This window comes from Mastigoproctus giganteus, chromosome 13 (genome assembly GCF_048544385.1).
Source record: "Mastigoproctus giganteus isolate SK-2022 chromosome 13, ASM4854438v1, whole genome shotgun sequence".
NCBI classification, from domain to species: domain Eukaryota; kingdom Metazoa; phylum Arthropoda; class Arachnida; order Uropygi; family Thelyphonidae; genus Mastigoproctus; species Mastigoproctus giganteus.
In genome coordinates, this window is record NC_143587.1 from 88952685 (window position 1) to 88979939 (window position 27255).

Genomic DNA, 27255 nt, shown 5'->3' on the forward strand with positions numbered 1-27255 from the left:
CAGGTGGGAAGGAGCAGCAGTGCGTAGCACACGCTTCTTGATTAGACCGGGGTTCGAGCCCGTCACCACCAGATGCGGAAAGGTCAGGGAATGACGACCGCATATCCCGGAGCAATATGGCCTTAGTTGCTAATGCTCCTAAAAACCAAAACAACAACAACTCTCTCTCTCTCTCTCTCTCTCCCTCCCTCCCCCCAGCCAATCTGAACATGCCATAGCCAGTCAGCATCCATTTACTGTCCAACTCCAAACTCACAGAACCAACTTTTTTCTTCCTCATTTATCCATTTAACTTCTTTTTTCTGGAACAGTCTTCCTTCACATGTATTTCCTGAAAATTGCAATCAACAGAAATTCAAGTGTAATGTCAACAGATATCTTCTGTCTTCTCAACCTCTAACCCACACATAGTACTAAATACTATAAGTTCTAATGCCTTTTGTGTTTGGGGGTTTCATAAAAAAAAAATCAATATAGTTAGCAAAAGCAAGTATTATTCTCAAGAATGAACCGGAACTGGATTAAAATCACCCATGTTACAAAAAACAATAGTTTGTTTTGATTTTAAAATGTGAAAAATTGGATCTTTTAGTGCATATTTTCGAAAAAATCTGAAGGAACAAAAATGCAAGTACTGTTGTTTCTTGAAACTGTTCCATGGGAAAAATACACTGCATATTGTGTATATTTTTACAGGTGTGCTACATGTTTGTATTGGATTTTTTTTAATAAAAATTATGTAGCTTTTAATATCTTTTCCTTTCAGTGTTTGTTTTTGACTAACAATACTTTATTGCTTTAGCCTTTTTTATATGCTGTACGTGTTTGCAGAATTTTTTTTATTAATGAAAAAAAAGGTCCCAGAACACAGTGTTCAGTAGCATGGTTTATAATTAAAGTGCCTTTAAAACATGTAAAGAAGGAAAATAATTTTAATACATAATTTATTGCATTTTGTAATAATATGCATGATTTGCCTGTTGCATTATATAACACATTTATTACATTTTTATTATTAATTTGGAAGAAACTTTCCAATTGATGTTTTAGTGAATTCTGACAGGATCATGGATCCTTTGGAAAAATATTTATTAAATTCAGATTTCTAACTTTAATCATAGCATGATTAATGTTATTTCAGGGTTTCAGCCATTGTCTTCCTCTTTTCTACATCTTTGAGTTAAATTTAATTCAGCCTTTTGCAAATGACCAGAGTCAGTCCTTTCACTGATCTTGATACCCCATGCAAGAGCTGGAATTTATGTAAAATTATACTTGATGGTGTATTTCTCACCATAAAGAAGCTAAAGACCCAAAAACTTATGCAAAGCAACAGAATGAAATAATAAATAAAAGAAGCAGTTTTTTTGGTTTTTTTTTTGGCCCATGACATTCCATATCAGCTAGTACTTTGGTCAGTTGGCCAATTCCTGGTGTGCTACTTCATATTGTCTTTATTATGTCTATACAAGTGTGTTCACAGGCTAGTTTGCATGTTGTGCAGACTGAAAAATTTGGAATAACTCTCAGAGACCCTGCTGCAGTGATAATTTGAAACACAACCTCCCCAAATGAGCGAAAATGACAAACCCATTAATGTAGACTAACATTAAAGTTTCTAGGAGGATACAGCCTTTCTAGACAAAATAAGGATTAGGAAGGAGAAAATTGATGCATCTTAGCTAATGAATCAAACCTAACTCTCCTGAATCAGACATGGGCTACTGGCACTCGAACACCATAGCTGTCAGTTCCAGTGCCAGCAGCCCCATATCTGTTTAGAGGTCTGAAGGTGTGCTTAGCAGAACCTTTAAACATACCAATCCAAATTACATATAGATTGATGTAGTAACACTTCAGTAAACATCTCAAAACAAATTTTCATTTTGTAGTGTAAAGGTGTCTTTTATTTCATTTAACTTATAATAATGACAAACCATATATCATCTCCTTTTCAAACAATGTTAAATTAAATTGATTGGTGATTATATTAATTAATTGTGATTAGATGTCCTTGTGGTAACAGAAAACATTGAAAGATATTAGCTCTCTGTTAAAAATAATATCAGGTGCACAATTATATATAGGCTTTTAAACTCAGTTCTTGAGAGGCACAGAGCAGAGTTCTTAAAATATATATGTATTTTTTTTTCTCATGTAAAGATAGGGATTCCTAAGATATATATATTATTATTATTATTGCTCTTATATTATTTTCCCCTGATGGGGGTTCCACCTCGTCACAGGTATCGCTACCAAGTACACAGGGTGGTTGTTGTTATGTCTGGTGTTACTGTTGGTCGAGGAACTCTGACTATCCTACAGGTGTTCAGGATTGTGACTTTCTGGAGTTCCTTGTAAGTGTGTGCTTGGAGATCTGTTGCTGCTAGGGCTGTTGTGTAGGATCTTTGGCACCATACCTGTGGTTGACACGATGATCGGGATAGTTGTTACTTGTTGCATATGCCACATCTCTTTGATCTCATGTCTTGGGTTCACGTACTTCCTGATTTTTTCCCCATGGGTTTTCTGCAGGTTGCCAGTGTTGGGTACCGCTATGTCAATCAGATAGGTAGCCTTTTCCTTCTTGTCCATGAAGGTTATGTGTCTAGCCTGTTGTGCGGGATTGTCCTATCCATTATTATGGCACGGTCTCTAGTATTTGTAGTACAGTACACTTTCTTCGATCAACTGGTATTTATTATTATTATTGTTCCTGAATGGTCAGCTGTATGAGTTTGTAACATACAATAGATGTCCCTCACATTTAATTTCTCATTTATTAGTTTGCAAAAGCTTATTTAACATCCATTATAATTAACTCGGTTTCATGAGGTTGAGCTGAGGAATGAATACTTGCTTCATTTGGTCTGTAAAAAATTTTATGTTAACCTTATTTCTTTTTCAGAACTTTGTCAAGCAGCAGCCAGATCAGTTGTCTCACTACAGGAACATCACTGCCTACTTACAATGTATCAGAACTTTTGCTCCAGATCGATGGAGCCAATATTTCTCTTCCAGATCCTTTCTTGTACACAGAAGATCCAACAATTCTTAGAATTTCACCACTGAAAAGTTATGTTAGGTAAAATTTTTCTTTTTTATTTGTGTTTATTGAAAACTTGAAAATATCCTAGTATCATTAAATTTTAGTTAATTAACTTCATTTGTTATTACATATAATTTGTGAATTTAGTGCATATAAAAAACAGCATTTAAACTGTATGCTGCGATTGTATTTCAACTGCCAGTTGAAATATCCTACAACTCTATCGGTATGATGCCTTAGTTAATCTCCATTATCTAGATAGGTGGTAACACTTCTTGACTGTATAGTAAACTACTTTCCAGATTGGCACCTCCCTAGCCAGGTGTGCAGGAGCAGCAGCGCATAGCACACGCTTCTTGATTAGATCGGAGTTCGAGCCCGTGACCACCAAATACAGAGGATGCAGAAAGGTCAGGGAATGACCACCACATATCCCAAGAGCAATATGGCCTTAGTTGCTTAATGCTCCTAAAAACCAAATAACAACAACAACTTTCCAGATTCTTTTGCTAATTTTTTCTCATCTAATATGATCTATATTTTCTAAAGGACAAAGCAATAGCTTTAAAATACAAAATGAGAACTATTTCTGAATGAAGTCAGCTCTTATAATAAACCCTTCACAATGTCTGAATTACTGGTATCCTTAAATAAATCAGCCAGTAGTGCAGCTGTCCTGATGACATATATTACCTAATGTTAATGCATCCGAATGAGAGAGTGCTAGACTTTTATCTAATACTTTTCAATCTACTTTTTGTGGAACATTATTTTCCTATTGTTTGCATCATTCAATAGTTCTGTCCATTCCTAAGAACTTGAAAAGAAGTTGAAGAAATTATAATACAGCTGCCTTGTATTATATCTGGAAACTAAACCTGTAATGAACAAAGGTAAATTTGTGCCACATGGTATGTTTTAGAATCCTTTAAGAGACATACGTCTCCTAGAAACTGACGGAACATTTACTGTATTTAACTCAGAGTATTTAACTTTCTCCAATAACTGTATTTAACTTTCTCCAAGATTGAAGTGTATTCTCCAGAATCTCTATTCAAAAGGAAGGGACCACAAGGATCAGTCGTCGGTGTTACACTTTTCTCAGATTACACATTCTGACAAGAATCATCAAAAATTTTGTAAAAGCTTATCTTTTACAAGGTAGGGCTAAAATTATGGATGTTGCATAATGGTTACCAACTGTTTTCTCATTGATATATTCCTCTGTAAGAAGCACAGACACCCTTACCAAAATTGCATTTAGGGAATCTTATTATATCACTCATTAGAAAAGGTTGCACTAGTGCATTAGACGAGTGCATTAGAAAAGGTGTGACGCCTAAGCAGTGGAATAATGCAATCATAGTTTTGCTGCATAAGAAAGGAGATAAATCAGAAATTGGAAATTATAGACCAATTAACTTGTTATCCCACATCTACAAGTTGTTCACAAGGGTCATTACTAACAGATTAGAAAGAATACTTGATGAGAATCAACTGAAAGAGCAAGCTGGCTTTAGGACAGGATTCTCAACTATGGATCACCTTCACGTAATATCACAGCTAATGGAGAAAGCAAATGAATATAAAACACCATTATGCCTGGCATTTGTGGATTATGAAAAGGCATTTGACTCCATGCAGCATAAGGCAATGTTTCGGGCACTGCAAAGACAAGGCATAGATACCCCATATATTATGATTTCGAAAAAAATATATGAGAACACTACCTCCTTTATTAGACTAGACAAAGACAGTAGCAAATTTAAAATTGAGAAAGGAGTTCGACAAGGAGACACAATATCTCCAAAGCTGTTTACTGCTGCCCTTGAGGAAGCTTTCAGAAGATTAGACTGGTCGCAGAAAGGAGTCAATGTGAACGGAGAGTACCTAAACCATTTACGATTTGCAGATGACATTGTGGTCATAAGCCATGATCCCAAAGAATTAGAGGAAAATCTTAATCAGTTATGCATGGTTAGTAAGGATTTTGGACTAAAGATGAATGTGGCTAAAACAAAAGTAATGATGAACAAGTATGCCACAGAAAGAAAAATAGTGATTGAAGGAGCAGTAATTGAAAAGGTGGAGTCATATACTTATCTGGGACAAGTTATTAGCTGTAATAATAATAAATGGCTGGAAGACAAGAGAAGAATAAATTTTGGATGGATAGCATTCAGGAAATATAGTCACTGAAGAGCAATATACCAGTTTGTGTGAAACGTAAAATAATGAACCAATGTATACTCCCCACCATGACTTATGGAAGTGAAACTTGGGCACTCACCAAAAGAATAGAAGAGAAGCTGAGAACTACACAGTGAAGAATGGAACGAATTATATTGGGAATCAGACTGTTAGATAAGAAGAGAAACACATGGATTAGGCAGCAAACTCAAGTAAAGAACATTCTTATCAAAACTAAAGAACTAAAATGGTCTTGGGCAGGACACATAGCTCGAAGACATGATGACAGATGGACTAAGAAAATAACAGAATGGTATCCAAGAGGAGCTAGAAGAAAACCTGGAAGACAAAGGCAGAAATGGATAGATGAAATTCATGAGTTTCTGGGTAGTAAATGGATGGCCAGTGCTCAAAACAGAAGGAACTGGAAAGTAGCTGGAGAGGCCTTCATCTTGCAGTGGATTGAAAATGGCTGAAGATGATGATGATGATTATATCACTCAATAATAGTAGCCTAGGCATAATACTAGATAGGAAGCTAAAGTTCCTAAAACACATACACATAGTATGTACAAATTATTTTTCTGAAGAAAATGAATATTGTCAGGGTATTCTCTGCCATGACATGGGGATCGACTGATGCTCTCTTCTTCACCTGTACTGAACCATAAGCTGATCGTGACTTTTTATTATGGTGTGCCTATATATTACTCAGCCAGAAATCAACGTTGCAGTGGCTTAATCCCACCTAAGCTTGAGATGCTTTCTGAACATTATAGTTAGTACATTGATGTACTCAAATTAGTACATAGTTAATACATTGATGTACTCAAACCTCTATCACTTCAGAGACAGATGTTTCTGCTTACATATGCAGCTAAACTTTGGAGTCTTCCTGTTCATCCTATTTGGCCTTTCCTCTTTAACTCTTCTTTGATAAATCATTACGGGAATAAACCAAATGAAAGCAAACATGCTAGAATCAGGTTGAAGAATCTAATGCAGTCTGCACAATCGCTACCTGGATATAGATATGGTGAACTGCTGTGGTCTATGTTGACACCATCATTAGCAAAGGCACATGATGCAAGAAAGCAAGCTTATACAGCATCTCCAAAAAAAAAAAAAAAAAAAAAAACCCTTATTTCACCCATCCACTTGCCCCAAATGTTTGTCAAGTTCTGCCTTGAATCTATTTAAGCTATCAACTTCTACAACGACAGATGGATGTTTGTTCCAGCAATCAACCACCTGCTGGCTAAAGGCAAACTTTCACACATCTATCCTACAACCGTCTTTCTTCAATTGGAATTTATGCCCCCTCAGGCGATTATTCTGAGCAAGGGGAAGAATCCCATCAGCATTGAGCATACTCAAACCATTCAAGGCTTTATACACCTCAGTCAGATCATCTCGCAGGTGCCTAGTCTCCAGACACTAATTTACATAACTTAAGCCTTTCTTCGTAAGAGCAACCCTTTGTTCCATTCACTAATCTTGTTGCCCTTCTCTGTACTCATTCCAACAGCTCTACATCCTTCTTAAAATGAGGCCTCCAGACCTGTATACAGTACTCTAGGTGTGGTTTGACCATTGCCTTATACAAGGGCATATCACCTCTTTATGCCTGCTAGAAAAATTCCTGTATATCATTGATAAGACACCATGAGCTCTTGCAGACCGTCTGCACTGCTCAGAAAATTTCATATCTGCCTGCACAATTATCCCCAGGTCCTTTTCATTCTCTACCACTGTCAATGTGGTACCACAGAGTTGATATGTTACTCTGGGATTACTGCTTCCCATATGTAGTACTTTACATTTGTCAATGTTAAACTTCATTTGCCACCTTGAATGGGTTGAGCACGCTGAATTCTGATGGGATCCTACCACTTGTTCAGATTACGAACCTAAGGGGGCATAAATTCAAATTAAGAAAAGACAGATGTAGAATAGATGTGCGGAAATTTGCCTTTAGCGAGTGGGTGGTTAATTGCTGGAACAAACTTCCATCTGTCGTTGTGGAAGTTGATAGGTTAAATAAATTTAAGGGGGAACTGGACAGGCATTTGGAGGGAATGGTGTGATTTTTTTTTTTTTTTTTTTTTTGGCTGATGCTGCATAAGCTAATACACTTGCTTTCTTGCATTAAATTCCACTACTACTTCTACCTCTCAGCCCATCTGCTCAAGTTTTCTAGATCCTGTTGCAGCAGTGTATTGTCATTAGTGTCATTAACAACCCTGCTAACATTCGTATCATATGCAAACTTGGACATTAAGCCTGACATACTATCATCAATATCATTTATAAATACAGAAAACAACAATGGACCCAACACTGAACCCTGAGGGACTCCACTAATAACATTAGTCCACAAAGAGCACTGTCCATTGATTACCACTCTGTCTTCTCCCATCCCTTTATCCATAGCAGCAATTTGCCTCCAATGCCACACTGCTGCAATTTGTGCAGCAGTCTTCCATGTGCAACAGCATCAAATTCTTTTCTAAGATCCAAATATATGATATCAGAGTTATTCTTTGCATCCAGTTCCTTTGTGACTACATCATAGTATCCAATCAAATTAGTCAGACAAGACTTCCCCTTTACAAACCCATGCTGTGTCTGAGCTATAACTGAAGTCTTGTCTAGATGATCCTGCAATGCTTCTTTAACCAGTGCCTCCATTAATTTCCCTGGGACAGAAGTTAAACTAACAGGTCTCTAATTACCTGTGTTTCCCTTTGATCCTCCTTTGTGGATTGGGGTCACATTTGCACATCTCCAGTCCACGGGTACCTCCCCCGAGTCCAGGGAAGCTCTCATAATTATAGCTTAGGGTTTGCTTACTTCCTTTGTCACCTTCTTTAATATAACTGGATAGATTCCATCCACCCCAGGTGCCTTTCTTGCGTTTATCTTCAACAATTTCTCCTCCACTTTACTCTCAGTTATTACAAGATTATCTAGCTTGTTGCCAGAGATGAATACACCTCTGGCATTCCCCTCCCTGAATAACTCCTTATGTGTGTATGTTGATGCAAAATATTCATTTATTTGGTAGCTACCTTAGCAGGATCATCAACAGTTGAACCATCGATATCAAGTGGACCAATCTGATTCATCCTCTTTCTTCTAGAGTTTACATAAGTAAAGAACTCTTTGCTCTTTTTCTTTGCATCATTTGCCAAATATTTCTCGTAATCTGCCTTCGCCTACCTAACCTCCTTTGTAACTTGGTTACAGACCAGCTTATATCTATCATAGGCTTCTGTGTCACATGTTAATTTATATGTATCCCATGCATTTTTCTTCTCTGTCACATGTCTAATTAGTTCATCTGAAATCCATTTATTCCTAAATCTTGAACAATATTTCTTTGTTGGTATGAAAAAAAAAAGAAAAGCCTAGTAGCTTCCAAGATTAATTCTTTGAATGCTTCCCATTTTGAATTTGCTGTTGGTAACATCATCAGTTGGTCCCACTGTATAGAATTTAAATACTGTCTCAGTCCATCGTAGTCGCCTTTACGAAAGCAATAACCCTTCCCTTTACCCCTAATGGTAGTTACCTCTTTGAGTAAATCCCACTTCAGCACACTGTGATTACTGCCACCTAGTGGTTCATTTACCTGCAGATTCTTAATGCATGAAGAATCACTACTGATAATCAAATCAAGAGTATTACTCCCTCTAGTTGCCTCCCGAACATGCTGATGTAGAAAACAATCATCAAATAAATCCACAAAAGCCTTGCTAGTGTGTGAGTGACCATCCCCCAAATTCCAGTCAATATCTGGGAAATTAAAATCCCCCATTATAAGACACTCTGATTTACAGGCCTGCTCTATTTCTCTGCACAACTGCTCATTATGCTCATCATATTCATTAGGCCTATAACACACATCTACTGGATGTGTGTTATAGGCCTATAACACCAACATCAATTAGATGCACTTCCTTAGATTTTGTGTTTCTTAACTAACAGCATAACACCTCCTCCCTTCCTGTGCTGTCTATCCTTTCTGTACACATTGTACTCCCCAAATTGCAGTTCTGCACTGCTTATGTCTGTTTGATTCATGTCTCTGATATCCCAACAATATCTGCCTATGGTGTCTTGACTAGCACTTCAAGCTCATCGATTTTATTAACTATACTCCTAGCATTGCTGTTCATGCAAGTATACATGCACCTGTTTCTACTCTTATTTACTCTAACACGGCCCATGTATTTAGTTGTTCCACTGTGATTCCCAGCAATCCTAGAAATTCCCATTGCCTTGCTTTCCAGGCTGCTGCTCAATTGCATTTCAACAGAAGTAGTGCAAGAATCACTTTTACCTCTGCCAGCAGCTTCTGTAAATCTATTAGTCCATGTATCCCTCTAAGCTAGCAGTTTTCCGACCCACCTAACTCTGCCTCAATAGCATCAGCAAATATTCTTGCACCCTTTCTGTTTAACTGTATCCCATCCCCGTAGAAGCAGTCTCTCCTGTTAACAAGCACAGACCAGGCTGAGAAAAATTCTACCCCTGAGCCTTGCACAATCTCTCCAGGGCCTGAATTGATCGACAAGGCTCTCATCATATACTCCCTCCTATCATGTCTGGGCAGAATTGCAGACACTTTCAAATTCAACTCTAACTCACACCTCTTTTTCAGCATTGTCTTGTACTTGTTAAGTAATTTTGTTGGTCTCTTACTCTTAATATCATTAGTGCCAACGTGTACAACAATATCACCCTTTGTGCCTTTAAAAGATGATATCTGCACAACGTCATCAACCTTTTCTCCCTGGCAGACATACCCTGGTCCTGTTCCATCTATCCTTTTTACATAGCATGTTCCCCGTTTCCCTGACAATAGTTACCAACAATAACTAGTTCCTTTGGGACCAGCGCATTCTGCTTTGGGGGTTGCCACTGTGTTGCATGATGATCAAGTGCAAGCTCTGGCATTGATGTGGGCAGCCAAGAGCTTGATGGGCCCCTCAATTTAAATCCTTCGAGGGCATCCACCCTGTCCTTCAAGTTCTCATATAACCCCGTAACAGTGCCGAGTTGGCGCCTGATTTGCTCACACTCCTTACATCGTGCACACACAAAGACATTCCCCTTGGCAATATCATGTCCCATTCCTGATTGCTCCTTAAACATCAAACAAGCAGTGCATTTCAATAGACTGTGATTCAGAGGACAACCGTGCCGCCGACCGGGCTAGCCGAGTGGGTTAAGTACCTGCCCGGCAACCCAAAGGTCGCGGGTTCGATTCCCGCTCGGGCTTGGATCAAAGTACTGCAAAAACCTTGGGAGGTGCAATATGGCCACAGAAGCCGATGCGCCAACAACTACCAAATCAAAAAAAAAAAAAAAAAAAAAAACCAACCGTGCCCCCCCCCCAGTTCTCCCCCTGAGTCACAGCACTTCCACTAGTTTGAGCCTTTTGCTTTGCTGCTTTGGTCTGAGTCATTATTTCTATTCATATTCAATAAAATTCCAATACAAAATATAACCCAAACCTATATCCCAATGCAGTTATAACACTATATATATTAGTAAATTAATAAGAGGAGTTTCTCACTATCTATCACTATCTTTTAATTTTAATTGTTTTGAATTGATTTTGAATTGTGTTAAATTGATTATTTAATTATTTATATTTTACTTTAATTATTTAATTATTTATATTTTACTTTAATGTACCGGTAAGTTGTCGGTTTTTTCCGTTCTAATTTCTGGAGGGTATCATACGGAAGTGTTCCACGTACTATATTGAGGTAAACTCCTCTTATTAATTTACTAATATTATTATCAACGTAGAACATATTGAGTATTACAGCTCTGATTCATACTATCTAACACTATATATATGTATTTCGGTATCGAATATTATCTCTGAGTTATGTTATATGACTTTCTTATCCCCTGTCAACTTATATGTATTAATTTATGATGTTACGTTTGTAATAACTAGGTCGCTATATTTATTTAGTTAAAAAAGTACAATTCAATCGACAATGAAATTTAATAAGATTAATAAATTTTACTGATTAATTGATACTACTATACTCACTATCTAGCTTTCCATTAAACCTTATACTAGCACACGCTGTATTCTATAACAATGGCGGCAAGTCACGAACGGTTAATCTACGGACACGAGGTATTATTTACTTTCCAAATCACACTATCTAAATTCAAGATGAACCACGGAGCTTGACTAGGTCTATAAGCTACTTATAGAAAATAATTTAATCTAATAATTAAGTCAATAAAGTGGCTAAATATAATTAAAAACTTTAGTTTGTGCGAGCTGCAAAACCTGTCCACACGTGGATTTAATACCCTTACCGATACTAAGTAATAACCTACAAAATCTCTATCTAAATTCAATTTAAACTAAAGTATTGTTACTAGGAATATAAAGCAACTCTAAAAAATAAATTAATATGCCAATTTAAATCAATAAAAAAGCAAAAACTTCTCTATTCACTGGAGCCATAAAAACTTCCTATAATAACAGCAAATAAAATTGTGTTGAACTTATGTAATGACTGTTTTTGGGAATGGATAAAATAGGTGCTGGCCAACCAAAATATACAGCAACTACATATAGTTCATATCTCAGGAAATTCCCATTGTCTTCAAAATTACTCTGATGGTTTCAAATTTGATGCAGCTGTAGGAGTGCAGTTGTATTATTCTGTTGCACTTGGTGAGGCTTTTGTTCTAAAGTCCCTTTGACAGTGTGGAATTGAAGGAGGTGTGTGTATTGCTTTTTATGAAATAATTTGAGTTGCAATGGGAGAAAAAACAGGTAGCAGAATCCACCATCAGGAAACACCATGCTGCTCATGTAGCTAAAAATTCTCAGTATTTTCATATATATACCAATGGCTCAAAAACAAGTACAACATTAGGTGCAGCAGCAGTTTCCACTACCTTTTCTGCCGACCAGGCTAACCGGGTGGGTAAAGTGCCTGCCTAGCAACCCAAAGGTCGTGGGTTTGAATCCTGCTTCAGGCTTGGATCAAAGTAGAAAATGCAAAAACTTTGGGCGGTGCAATATGGCCACAGAAGCCGATGTGCTAACAAAAAAAAAAAAAAAAAAAAAAAGAACTATCTTTTCTAGTTCTGGGTCCGTTCTGAAGGAATGCAGTGCCGAACGTTTTGCTATAAAGATAGCTCTAGATCACATAACTGGTCTGTCCTGTAAGCAAACAATGATCTATTCTGACTTTTTGAGTGTAATAACAGCATTAAAAAATTCATCCAATCAAATCCACCCTGAATGAAGCAAATCAGATCACAGATAATTGTGTTACATGCTGCTAACCACTTTCTGTTGGATACCAGGTCATGTAGGCATCAAAGGAAATGAACATGCAGATCAAGCCGCTAAACATCCAATCACTGCATGCTCTCCTGACTACCAAGTGCCTTATACAGACTACAAATCAATCATAAAAAATGTCCATGAAGAACAAGGGTTGCAGATCTGGCAGGCTCAGGGCGGTAATAAGCTGCTGCAATTCAAACAGGAACCTCAGTTATGAGCATCAATCATGAGATCAAATAGGCAAGAGGAGGGGGGGGGGGATCCTGGCTAGGACGCATCTAACCCATATTTATCTGTTCATGGGGGAAGATCCGCCTATTTGTTCATATTGTCAGACTGCACTTACAGTGAAGCATATCCTACTAAATCGTAACCAATACGTTAATGCTCTAAACACAATTTTCACGACACTTTCACATCTGCAAGAAAATTTAACATTATCTCATTTGATTTGGAAAAATGCAAATCTAGCTGAGTTTTTTGCATTCTTGAAGCAGACACGATTATTAAACAGATTTTAATATTTCAACTGCAATAGTAAATAGAATCAGCAGCCCTTGTGCCATTAAACAACAAACCAACAACAATTTAGGAGTTGCTTGGAGAGAAGGGTTAACTAGGTTTAATTACTTTTGTTTAGATTGAGAAATAGAGTCAGGGAGAAGGCATCTGCAGAGCTTATGATTTTTGGACTCTGTTGGAAATGAATAGATTTTGGACACTGCATGGATGGGGCAATGTCAAAATACAATCAATCATCATCACATGGATTTGGGGAGTGATTGTATCTGATTGTACAGTATGACACAGTTAACAAAGGAACTAGATGCAAAAAATAATTTTGACATCATATACTTAGATTTTAGTAAAGCTTTTGATACTGTACCATATGAAATATAAAGTAGTTCTATCCACCTGCATTGTCTCAGTTTCTCTTTCATCTATTTACGTTATTTACACCACCAAACTTTGTGTAATCAAAAAATGGATTCTTGTTTCCATGAATTCCAGCCATTATGAAATCCATGGAAACAAGAAGGCAGATCAAGAAGCCAAAAATCCACTCAACCATTTACTGTCTCACCATTTGCCTTTTTCCCATATACAACACATGCCTACCCATTATATGGCAGCATGTGTTGACCAATGGAAATTGATATGGTAAGATGAAACTCATAATATGCTCTTTCAGCAAAGCAAACTGTACAACTCTGACACTCCAGCTTCTGGTTGAGCAGATGAGAGGAATGCTTGCAAAGATGCATATTGGACACACCCATTTCATCCACTTTTATTTGTGACAAGTGAGAACCCCCCCCCCCCCTCTGCTGTCATTGTTGCTCCTTATTCAAATGTATCATTCTTGATTGTTTCCATGGCTATATTGTTTGATTATCAAATATTAGATCCTTTTAATCCAACTGAGTCATTCTCAGATAATCTAACTAGCAGTTTTGGAAATTCTTCGTATACTCTTATTAGGGTGTAGTTAGTAGTAGTAGTAGAAAGCAAGTGTATGAGATTATGTAGCATCAGCCAAAAAAAAAAAAAAAAAAAACAATTTCGCACATCCATTCCTTCTAAAAGTTTGTCCAATTCTTCCTTGAATTTATTTAAGCTATCAGCTTACACAATAACAGATGGAACTTTGTTCCAGCAATTAATTACCCGCTGGCTAAAGGCAAATTTGTGCACATCTATTCTATAACTGTCTTTCCTCAATTTGAATTTATGCCCCCTCAGTTTCGTAATGTGAGCAAGCAGAAGAATCCCATCGAATTGAGTGTGCTCAACCCATTCAAGGCCTTATACACCTCAATCAGATCTCCAGCTGCTGCAGTTTGCAGAACTTAAGCCTATCTTGGTAAGAGAACCCCCTTCGTTCTAATTCCTGTATATAATTGACAATACTCCATGACCTGCTCTAGCAGCCTGTCTGCACTGCTCAGAAAACTTCATATCTGACTGCACAGTTACTCCCAGGTCTTTTTCATTTTATACCACCCTAACGGTAGTACCACACAGTTGGTATGTTTCTCTGCATTTACTTCTACCCATATGCAATGTTAAACCTCAGTTACCAATTCTCAGCCCATCTGCCCAACTTTTCTAGATCCTGTTGCAGCAGTGTACTGTCATTAGTGTCATTAACAACCCTGCCAACCTTTGTATTGTCTGCAAACTTGGACATTAAGCCTGATATACCATCATAAATATCATTGATAAATATACAGAACAACAATGGACCCAACACCGAACCCTAGGAGACTCCACTAAGAACATTACTCCACAAAGAGCAGTGTCCATTGATTACCACTCTGTCTTCTCTCACTCAACCATCCTTTTATCCATTGTAGCAACTTGCCTTTAATGCCATACTGCTCCAATTTGTACAGCAGTCTTCCATGTGCAACAGTATCAAAAGTTTTCCTGAATCCAAGTATATGATATAAAAATTTTTTGCATTCAGTTCCTTTGTGACCACATCATAGTATCCAATCAGATTTGTCAGACAAGACTTTCTCCTTAACAAACCCATGCTGTCTGAATTGTTATGTGTAACCTCCCTTCCAGTCATCCTTTACTTCAACAAATTTGAATAGAACTAGTATTACTTCATACAAGCAGCCAATAAATAATATTTTGTTGCATCACTAGGAATGTTGGAATCTTGGGAAACAAACTAGTAGACTTTGCTTCCAATCCTCTAAATACCTTACACTGATTACAACCCGTTTTATAATGTATGTGTTTATAATCAGTGTAAGGTACCTAGAGGATTTGCAAGATCAGACTGACTGCAAACAGCCAGCAGCTGTTTGCCTGCAGCCTTTGGCAGTAGTCTGCTTTGCTTTTTTTTTTTTTTTTTTTTTTTCATAGAGAAAAATGGTTACTCATTTGGCAGTAGTTCATAATAAACTGTTTCATTTTGAGAGCAATTTATTTAAGAACAATTCCATTAATTTTTAATGGAACAATGAACTTCTAATTTAATAATATTTTTATAAGACTATAACAGTTATTAGTAAACTTTAAAATTTCGGTTTCTTGTTCTGAAATTAGAGCTTGGGCCACATCGTAAAGTAATGGATGGTGGGTAAAGTAATACTTTACATTGTCAAGTAATGGATGGCAGCATAAAGAAAGGCAGGAATAAAATTGCCTCAAACAATTTTTTGTCAGTCGTTCTCTGGACTGTTTTTGGTTCTAAAATTAGTTTATTTTTATGTAATGCTTTTAGCACTTGTTTTTCATCAATAAAGACAAAAAATTTCTTTATAGTGGAGGCCGAACCATTACAGTTACTGGCACATCTTTAATATCCGTCCAACAACCTCGAATGGCAGTCTTTCATAATCAGACTCTACTTAATGAGACAGTATGTATGAATTTTTATTTGTTTTATGCTGAAATAATTGAAAAACTAGATTGAAGTTAATGGCTATTTGTGGAGGTTTCTTATTTAGTTTAAAGCTTTTATTAAATAGTAAATTTGGATTAAATAAAACTGTTATTTAAGATATGTAAATCTACTTGTACACAAATAGTAATGGATTTACAAAACAAGTTGGTGTTGTATATCATAATGTTATTACTATAAAAAATTATAGTGAATGCTCTGGGTGTTGTATTTTTGTCTGTTTGGAATAATGGGAAACAATTAATTTTGTATTTGGGAGCTAGAAATATAATGAATAATAAAAAAAGAAAAAATGTCGTAACATTTTTCTACCTCACATTGAGATTGTTATCAACGGTGCCATACAAGGATGTATTTTATTCTCTTGTAAAGAACTTCTCAAGGCCCCTCAATATGGGCACCTGTACCTGGTGCGGGACCCAGTAATGCTGCTAATCTGCCAGATTATCATCATTATGATTCAATGCCCCAAGCCTTGGTTCTAGGCTAACACCTGCCATAGCAATCCAGTATGTTTGCTGTGCATTGCAACCCATGGAAACTCAAAAAGGTGGATCCTGGTAGTTGACCGGCCCAGCTTCAATACACCACTTTGGCCCCTACTTCGACAAGATGGGTGGTCTTGGAATGCCTTGCCCAGGATTAGTCAGTTAGTGAGCGAGTTTGCCTGCGAGGGTCAACCATACTGAAGCCAAGTCTCCTTAATCAGTCCTTCATGGTCTGAGGGAGAGGATTCGTGCTGGTGGCAGCACAGGTGGGGTTCTCTGGGTAGATGTAGCAGCCCATTCTCTACCATATTTATTTCTTGCTGAGTGTGGATGTTCCTTTGGGCTCTGTGGTGGATGAGGTGCCTAGGCAATGAAAAAAAAAAAGGCCTTTGGTCCTGATAATCTGAGCTTTCCTTCTGGGAACCAACACTGTCCCTACCAGTAAATAATGACCCTGAAATATATACCATCATTTCAGCAAAGAGAAACTCTACCAGATCCAGCACTTCAATACTGAGAAGTCCGTAGGGAAAATGACACTCTTTATTCAACAGGGTTTAGAAGAGCAGGCAAGGTCCCCTAAATCTGTAAAACAGCAATCTGGGGACATACTCATTGAAACAAAATGTGAGAAGCACTCACAGAAACAACTCCTCTGAGCCACCCCTATTGGGGAATGCCAATTACTGTACCACCTCAAGACAATAAACTCATCCTTAGGCATGATCTTTGAATGGGATTGTCTTTAAATGTCTGAACAGATCTGTTCCAAGCTAAAATTGTAAGGAGTGACAGCTGAAAAGCAAATTATTTATTGTACTTAGGAATGGGGAATCTAGTCTACTAGAAAACTCAATACTTTTGCACCTCATTTCTCTTACAGCTGGGTACTTGCACTGCCTAGTACAGCAATATGTACCAAATCCTATAAGATGCTTTAAGTATCAGAAATATGGACACACACACACACACAAATAGTCTGTTATGGTGCCCTTGAATGTGCTGGGTATTGGTGCAAAGGACCATTAAATTATGTCATGTTCAGCTATAATACCTACCAGTTTCAACTGTCAAGGAGAGCACTCAGCATATTCACAAGAATGCCAGAGTTTGAAGGAAGAAAAAGATATACAGAGCACAGCTGAAAATATCATATCAGTAGGTGAGAAAAGCAGTGAAACCAGTAAACATCAATAAGTCAACGTATGTTGACTAGGTTGCAAGGAAATGATCCATTGGGGCACAAACAGAAATGACTATACCGCCAAATGAGTCATTTATGCCTATTGCCTATAATTCACACAGAAAACTCAGTCAGCTGCCACTCCAGTATCAGAACATTAGGATGTTCCAGCACTACAAAATCCAGCAGTAAAGTAACACTACAGAAAACCCTTGCAACAACACTATGAATACAAGAAAAATTGAATGTCAAAAGTTGAAGAAGTACCTGAAGAATCAGTCTTAGAACTCTTTGTGGAGGAAGAAATGGACACAGAAAGGCATCCATACTTCCCCATAAAAGAATTGTCCTCCTTAATAAGTTGTTGCTAAGAAAGAAAAGTAAACTTTCAGCTAGGATCAGACTGAACAGGCAAGATACTGAGAAATTTCTCAGTACCTCGCCTCACTTACTCAAGAGCTATTTTGGATCAAATAAAATTAAAATAAATATAAATAAATGTTGATTAAAAATTATCATGCATATTTCATTCATACACGTGTGTATTTATTATTTTATTTTTTATAACTTCAAATTTTTGTGCTCTGTGACGAAAGTTTTGCAAGACAATGAAAATAGCGTCACTTTCGACAGTCAATGTTTTAATGGGTATCTGCACAAAGCTCAAACTTGTCACTAGTGGTTCCACATGACACACAGCTGAAATGTAACATAGTGAAATGATTTTGTGGTGTTGTATTACCTTTTTTTATGAATAAGTGGAACTTGAAATGTAAGTACCTAAAATTACATAGTATAAATGAATTAATAAACAGCGAAAGGAATTAATATACTGTGAAATATTTATGATAATAACAATGCATTAATTTCCATATTGCAAAATATTAATGTTGACTATATATAATGGAATGAATTGATTCACTTTAGTGAAAATTATTAAAATTTTAGAAATAAAAATTTGAATTGCTTCTCATCACCAATAGGTATAATTCATGCAAAGGTTGCATTCATTGTATATTTAATGTTATCAGATGATACAATATGCATATTTGTGCAAACTCTAATTTATATAAGGAGCACAAACATACACTCAACGATCACTGAATTATGGCCACCTACCTAATATTGTGTTGGACGACCATTTGCACGAATAACAGCTGCTATTTGCCTAGGCATTGACTACACTCTCACTAGATGGCCTCCATCTAGCGGAGGCCCATGTTGGAATAGATGACAGCTGTGTGTCCACAATGAATTCTTTTTTTTTTTTTTTTTTTTTTCCTATCTCATTCTCTGGATTATATTCCTACTTTTATTTTGTTAATTAGCCAAGTTATATTTATATTACATAGCTGAATTTAGATGACTTATGAATTATTTGAAAAATTTACAATTTAATTTTTTTAACTGTTTTACATGATTTATGATTGTATAATTACTGTATATTATTTCTGAATATATCACCAAATTTGATCTGTTAATGCCCTGCTATTTCTCTATAGCTGTTGACCATATTTTGTTTGTTAAGAATACTGTTTTCAGTCTTATTTTCATTTTAAGTTCCATTCCAAAACATCCCACAGGTGATTGGATTAAGGTTGGGCAAACTTGGAGGCAATTCAAGATGGGTGATATCTTTACTGTGTTCTTTGAACCACTCGTGCACAGTGCAGGCTCAGTGATATGCCGCATTATCATTTCGGAGGATCCTATTTCTGTCCAGGAAAATGCAACATGGCAAGGTGCACATGGTCTCCTAAGTGCTGCTGGTAGACCTCACCAGTGAAACATTGGTACATACACACCAGCGGTCTTAGTTCTCACCAGCAAAACATGTCCCATATTAAGCAACCACTACCATCTGCCTGGAACATGGGCGCCATGCATGATGGGTCCATGGACTTGTGTTGTTTGTGCCACACACACACGCGCCTCCGTAGCCAGGTGGGAAGGAGCAGCAGTACATAGCACACGCTTCTTGATTAGACCGGGGTTCGAGCCCGTCACCACCAAATACGGATGATGCGGAAAGGTCAGGGAATGACCACCGCATATTCACGGAGCAATATGGCCTTAGTTGCTAATGCTCCTAAAAACCATTCAACAACAACAACAACCACACACACACAAGCATCCATTGGTGTGTGATTTTTCACACACCAACCAGTTGGTTGGGGAACTTGCCAATCACTCAGCTTACTACAGTGAAACATGGTGAACCTCTGCCTCTTCCATTTTAACATACTAGACTGTGAAAACTACATATTTACTATTTATATGAAATGTGGGTCATTACCCCTGTGGTCCACTTCAGAACATACTGATTTCTCATTGGTAGTGAAGTATACAGTCAGTAAAAGACCTGACAACTCAGTGATGAGATAATATCCAGATATAGTCTTTATCTTAAATTACTCAGAAAATAAAATATGATATTAAAACTAATATAATAATATTAAAAAATTAAAACTTAATTATATCTTTGATTTTTTTCGTTTCCTTGTATACATCTCTGCTGGTATCTGTTCTGCAGTCTCCCATTTGTACTAAACCTGGGAACATTAAAGATTATTATTATTAAAAACTATAATAAGAAAATAGTAAAAAACAGATGATTTTAATAACATAACAAAAATAAATTATATATATATATTTTTTTTTTGTCTCTTTATTAAGTTGAATAAGAGACTAGTGCCATTTGTTTCATTTTCCTTATTTCAGATATGTGAAGTGCTGAGTAGTAGTACCATGGTATGTCCTTCCCCTTCTGTCATAAAAATAATACACAACTTTCCTTTCATGCCTGTAAAGGATTTTGACCAAAATTCTGAAGAGAAGAGATGGAAATTTCATATTGGATTTCTCATGGATGGTGTAAAGTCTGTTAAAGAGCTTCAAAAAAGCTCACCAACTCTCCACTCTGATCTCTTTTATGTTCCTGATCCTGTAGTTATGCCTTTTGATAATGTAAAGCAGTACAAAGGAGAGTCATTGGTTATTGAGGTAAGTTTTAATTAATTAATTTTGGAAATTTTTTTTGTTTATAAGGATTTTTGACTTTTTTTTTTGTTAGTATTGTAGGATATGATGTATTTTTAATTTTTGTTTATAATCTAAAATAGGATATATAATTCTAAGTGCCTACTCTTTTAAGCTGGAATTTCCCTTAGGTAAACATCATTGATGATTGGTCATAATATGACACTGACTCCATAGTTACAAACAGACTTTTTGCTTTGCTGAAGTTGATATCATAAAACTAAAATACTCCCAGGAAGACCGTGACAAGAGAACATTTTGATAGACCTGCTTGTGCTTGAGTGACTGCAAGTAGAAAAGTTAAAATTTGGGATTTATTTTGTTAATAGATCTAATTTGAAATTATCAGTATTCTTATTGGATAGTAAGATAAAACTTCAAATCAGATAATGAATTCTTTTGAGAAAACAAATATGTATAATTATAACCCAGTTTAATGTAAAATATACTAATAGTAACATGCAGTAGCTTTCGAGACTAACGAGTCTCTTTATCAACTGAAATTCAAATTACAAATACAACGGATAAGTGCAATGAGCTGAGTGAGGCACATTATTCATGTGCTGTTTTTATTCCACTGATCATCTAGCATTAAAACGGTTGTCTCTAGGATGGGGTGTAGACGTATGCCTTTGTGGCAGTTTATTGCCTCTGGATTGTTTAATATGTTAAGTGACTCTAGCCATAGGCGGTGGCGAAAGTGTCGTGAGTGGTCTACTATTTCAAAGTCACGTTTGGGATCAAGATCGTGGTTGGTGGCCCAAAAATGTTCCGCGACTGCAGACTGGTCAGTTTCAGCAAGCTGGATTGCTCTGTCATGTTCCGTAAGGCGATCTTGGAGACGCCTTGATATTTCTCCTATGTAGCAGCTGTCACAGTCTCTACAGGTGATGCGATATACTACATTGCTGCATAAGAGAGGTGTAACAGGGGGTCTTCACACTGGAGACAAGTGAACATAGGGTCCTGCAGGGTAACTGCACGCATTTGATGTTGTAATTTCTAAGAATATTCGAGATCCATCCTGACACGCCTGGATAATAGGGAATGTAGGCGGACAGTATACCATCTTGGTTCGGTGGTCTTGGGTGGGATGTGAGTTCTTGTGCCTGTAATAGGCACCTGCTTAGCACATGGGATGGATAACCACATTTGGTTAGGTCCGCCTTCACACGGGAGATCTCGTTACACATAATTGCATCAGTGCTGGAATGGCTCCAACCCCTGGAGAATAGGGTGCGGGCAGTGCTATTGAGATGACTTGGTGCGTGGCCGGATCTGTAATTAGTGAATTGTCCGCACCACATAGGTTTGTGGTATACTGAAGTCTCTAGATGTGGGCGTTCCTGGATGTCTTAGTGCATCATGTAGGCCTCTAACTCTATAGTAAACTTGATGCTAGATGATCAGTGGAGTAAAAACAGCGCACGTCTGTGCAACAATAGCACATGAATAACGTGCCTCACTCAGCTCTTGCACTTATCCGTTGTATTTGTAATTTGAATTTCAGTTGATAAAGAGACTCGTTTGTCTCGAAAGATACTGCCTGTTACTATTAGTGTATTTTACATTAAACTGGGTTATAATTATACATATATTTGTTTTCTCAACCATGGACTCCAGTACACCAGGCCCATTCGTTACTATGAATTCTTTTTTTTTTTTTTTTTTTTTTTTTTAAACTATCTCATTCTCTGGATTATATTCCTACTTTTATTTTATGATAATTAGCCAAGTTATGTTTATATGCCTTCATCAGTATCATTGATAAATACTGAAAACAACAATGAGCTTGGCACTAAACCCTGGGTGGGGGGGGACTCCACTAATAATATTTTTCCATGAAGATCAGTGCACGTTGATAATAACTTACTATCTTCTCTTGCTCTGTCATCCCTTTATCCATAGCAGTAACTTGCCCTTAATGGCATACCATTTCAATTTGTAAAGCAGACTTTTATATGCAACAGTATCAAAAAGTTTCTGAAATCTACTTACTATATGATGTTAAAATTTTTTTTGTATCCAGATCCTTTGTCACTGTGCCATAGTATCCAATCAGATTGGTCAAGAAGTCCACCTCTTAACAAATCCATGCTGTGACTGCAGTATAAACCCATTCCTGTCTAGATGGTCCTGGATTACTTCTTTAAACAGTGACTCCATTATTTTCCCTGGAACAGAAGTCAAGCTAACAGGTCTATAATTATTTCATATCACGCTTTGATCCCATTTTGTGAATTGGCGATACATTTGCACATCTCCAGTTTATAAGGGCCTCCACCGAATCTAATGATGCTATCATATTTATGACTAAAGGTTTGTTGACCTCTTTTGCTGCTTCACTTAATATAATTGGATAGGTCCCATCTACTACCTTTTGTACATTTAGCTTCAGCAGTTTCTCTTCCACTATCCTCTCAGTTATCACAAAATCATTCAGCTCTTTGTTAGAATTTGATACACTTCTGGCATCACCTTCCAGAAAAAAATTACTCTGTGAATGTCAATGCAGAATAGATATTCAGTTTGTGAGCAAATTGTGCAGGTTCATTGAGAGTTAAACCATTCTTATCTAGTGGATCAATGTGATTCATCCACTGCTAGTGTTTACATAAATAAAGAATTCTCTGCTGTTTGTCTTTGCATTCTTTGCCAGAGACTCCTTGTAATCTGCCTTGGCTTGCTTAATGGCTTTGTGGCCTGATTGCAGACTAATTTATATGTACTGTAGGTTAATTGTCATAACTGTGCTCGGATATTGAGTTAATTGAATTTTTTTTTTTTTTTTTTTTTTTATTGTTATCATTACTTAGAACTAGTAAACAAAGAATTTCATCCAGTATTTATGTGGAGAAACATGCTTAATCATAACTGGAATTTTATATTAAATTCCCATTTATGCTTTGCACACAAATATATTCCATTTGTTTTTATATATTCCATTTGTTTTCATATATTCCATTTGTTTTTATATCTTTACCTTTCTTAGTGAATTTTTTCTCCAGAGGTACATTTTGTTTAGTATACAGGATGGTTGAGCAGGAGAAGGCAGAGTGATTATCAGTTACACAAATGGGGGAGACACTAATGCTGTAATGCCCTCCCCAGGGTTCAGTGCTTTCTAATACTTATTAATGATAATGATTAAGGCATATCGGGCTTATTGTCTAAGTTTACAAATGAAACAAAGGTTGACAGGGCATTAATGACAGTAATCAGAGTATGCAACAAGATCTAGAAAAATTGGACAGATGGGCTGAAGTGGCAATTGGAGTTTAATATTGACAGTTGACAAGGTATGACATATGAGTAGCATTAATCCCATAATAGTAGCATACCAACTGGGTAGTGGAGAACAAAAAGACCTAGAGGTAATTGTTAGGCATGAAGTTTTCTGAGCAGTGCAGACAGGCTACCAGGACAACTTATGGTTTTATTAATGATATATTGGGATTTTGACAGCAGGGAAAAGGAGGTGATTATCCTATTATATAAGGCAATGGTTAGGCCACATCTTGAATACGGTATATGTCTTGAAGCCTCATTTTAAGAAGAATGTTGATCTGTTTCTACAGGTGCAGAGAAAAGCAATGAGATTAGTGAGGGGAACAAAAGGGTATGCTTACAAAGAAAGTTCTGCAAATTGCAGTGTCTAGAAACTAGGCATCTGTGAAGATATCTGATTGAAGTGTTTAATGTGTATATATGGATTCTTTCAAATACAGATACGGTTGTTTTTTTATGTTATCTTTATGCAATAAATTCCATTCCTTTAATCTAGGTCACAAAAGCTCTGCCTATGTCGTAGATAGATCTAAATCACACATTGGACCATTTAATTCTGAGCAATGGGATAAAATGGTCTGGGAATTTGCATTTTGATTCAGAGCTCACGTGGCTGTTTCCATTCAGCCATCTGCATTTTCCTTTTCTAATTACCAGATTTCTGGAGGAACAGGTAGTTCATTACTCTGACTAGTTGGTTAATGGCTGATGGAATATTCAGATACTCAATTTTATTTTCTTTCCCTTTTTGTCTTTCAATTTGAGTTATGTAAAAATATCAGTCATTGACATGATTAGTTGGCTCCCTCTACACCGTGAGAACAGAGAATGGTATTGATACTTTATTTTTTAACCAGCCTCTGAGACACAAACCATAATTAGTGAGTATATATGAGGAGCCCACTTCTTGTCCTGATCACCTAATTTGGAACCAAAATAGTTTGCATGCATTCTTTAATAGGGATGCTATAGACTTGTCTGTGAGATTTGTGTAATCACCATACATATAACAAAAGTTGTCCAGTGATTTGATGTATTGACATGATATATTTTAAAATCATATTCAATGGCAATTGATACCAAAAAATATGAAGAAAGTTTAATAATATGTAGCAACATTAACTCCTACACTAATAACTGTGACTGATTGACCTGTCTGGGAGGTCACTTTATATATATACATCTGAAATTCACGGAGCATGTGGAATAAAATAGCCTGGAAATTGCTGGAAACTGGCCACTGCAGCAAGATTTAGAAAACTCTTGACTATTATTACTCAATCACCTTCAAACTAATATGAACAGATAGTGAAAATGTATGTGAAAAACTTAAATATGGAATATTTTGTGAATTGAGGGTGCCAAGAAAAAAACTGGCTGCAGAATTTATTTGTTCAAAAGCTTTCGAACAAATAAATTCTGCTATGATTTCTAGCGGAGACATCTTAGCCTCCTTTGATGTCATTTCTTTATATACTAACATATATTTACCCTTCACACTACAGCCTTACGCAAACTCCTAATGATTGATAACACTTTAGTTAATCGCACCTCTCTTACTATTAATAATATCTTAGAACTTACCTCGATTTTACTCGAAGCTAGACACTTCCGTTTTCAAAACCAAATATTTAAACAAATATTTGGCCTTCCCATGGGACTAGGAATTTCACCTCCCCTATCAGATGAAATCTACTTAGCCGCTATTGAAAACCAAGTACTACAACCTTACCCTTCCGGGATTAAACTTTATATGCATTATGCAGATGACATACTATTAACAGGAAACAGAACTACCATTGATAATCTCTTTATTAAATTCAACACAATACATGACAGATTAAAATACACACTCGAAACAGAATTCAACAACAAAATCAACTTTCTTAACCTCACAATATACAAAATAGGAACCAGGATTTACAGGAAAAATACACACACAGGGAAATATTTACATTTTGAATCACCCACTTTTGTACTAATCACCCACTTAGTACAAAAAAGTCCGTCCTTTACAATAAAATCCATAATGCCATAAAGTTCAGTTCTTCACAAGATGACTTCTCTGCCAAATTACAATATCTCACAAAGAAATTCACAACCAGGAAATATCCGCTACAATTAATCCAACACAATTTCCATTGCAAAAAATAATGTCAACGGCTTACATAAACACAACACCAAACAGAACATGTGCATTATTCTTCCCTATCACAGTAGTCTTGCTAGACAGTTCTGCCAAGTGTTTGCAGGCACAGATATCACACTTATATTTTCTTCATACAATAAGTTAGGGAGTCTGTTTAATACATATAAAGAAACACACAAATACCCAATAAATGACATCAACAATATTGGATATTTAATTAAGTGTCAACAAGGTTGTAATGCATGCTACATCGGGAGCACTACCACAAAATATGGTTCTACAAAAACTTCCAACACACACACAGGCTTATTACCATTATAACAGCTTCAGAACTGGTCAAACCAGCACCGAACTCACACAATGCGCATTCTCATAACCATAATCATCTAATCGATTCAGCCATCACAATTATCAAATTAAGATCCAGCTAAAAAATCTTTCAATATGAGCACTTATTATAGAATGGTGCTGCCATAATACCAAACTTAACGTTGTAAATACGAAACTACCAACTAACCTGTCCCCGGTCTGGAATCTTATGCACACAAGAGTCCCGCATGTTACAAAGTGCATCATGAGAATATAGAAGACCTTAAAAACACGCGGTTTCTTTCTTTTTAAACAGCCAAGACGTTAATATGAAAGTTGCTCATTCATGAATATTATTTTTAAAGTTTAAATTTAATTCTTCAAATGACAACCAGGGACAAAGTTCTGCACTTCTACTTCCTTGAGCAAATTTTAATTCCATGTTCATATAAACATCTCATTTTTAAACTACTTTAAGCTTCAAATTATACTTCATTTCCACCCTAACTTCAAGTAACGTAGCAGATTTATCTAAGGTGAGTACCACTCATTAAGCTTTATGCTATTGAAACTTTGAGTTGAAGAGAATATTAAGAATATTTTTGTTCTTAAGTTGTTTCCTAAACCATAGTAATTAAGAATAATTACTATGGTTTAGGAAACAACACTTGTTTCCTAAACCATAGTAACTATAACATAAACGTGCTCCTTCAGACTATAGATTGCATATTTTTATTAAAAAAACTGCATTCAGAATTAAGATAAGACAGTAATTAAAGAATATGATCTGTGTTTTT

General features: G+C 36.5%; 1 protein-coding gene across 1 annotated transcript in view; it reads left to right on the forward strand.

Moving 5' to 3' along the window:
• Positions 1-27255, forward strand: part of LOC150076249 (plexin-B-like) — a 705969-nt gene that overhangs the window by 515985 nt on the left and 162729 nt on the right. Inside the window, exons 18-20 of the mRNA XM_090387297.1 lie at positions 2909-3085; positions 15864-15960; positions 20395-20676. Coding sequence (XP_090243423.1) covers positions 2909-3085; positions 15864-15960; positions 20395-20676 — 556 coding nt within the window. The remainder of the gene's footprint in view (positions 1-2908; positions 3086-15863; positions 15961-20394; positions 20677-27255) is intronic.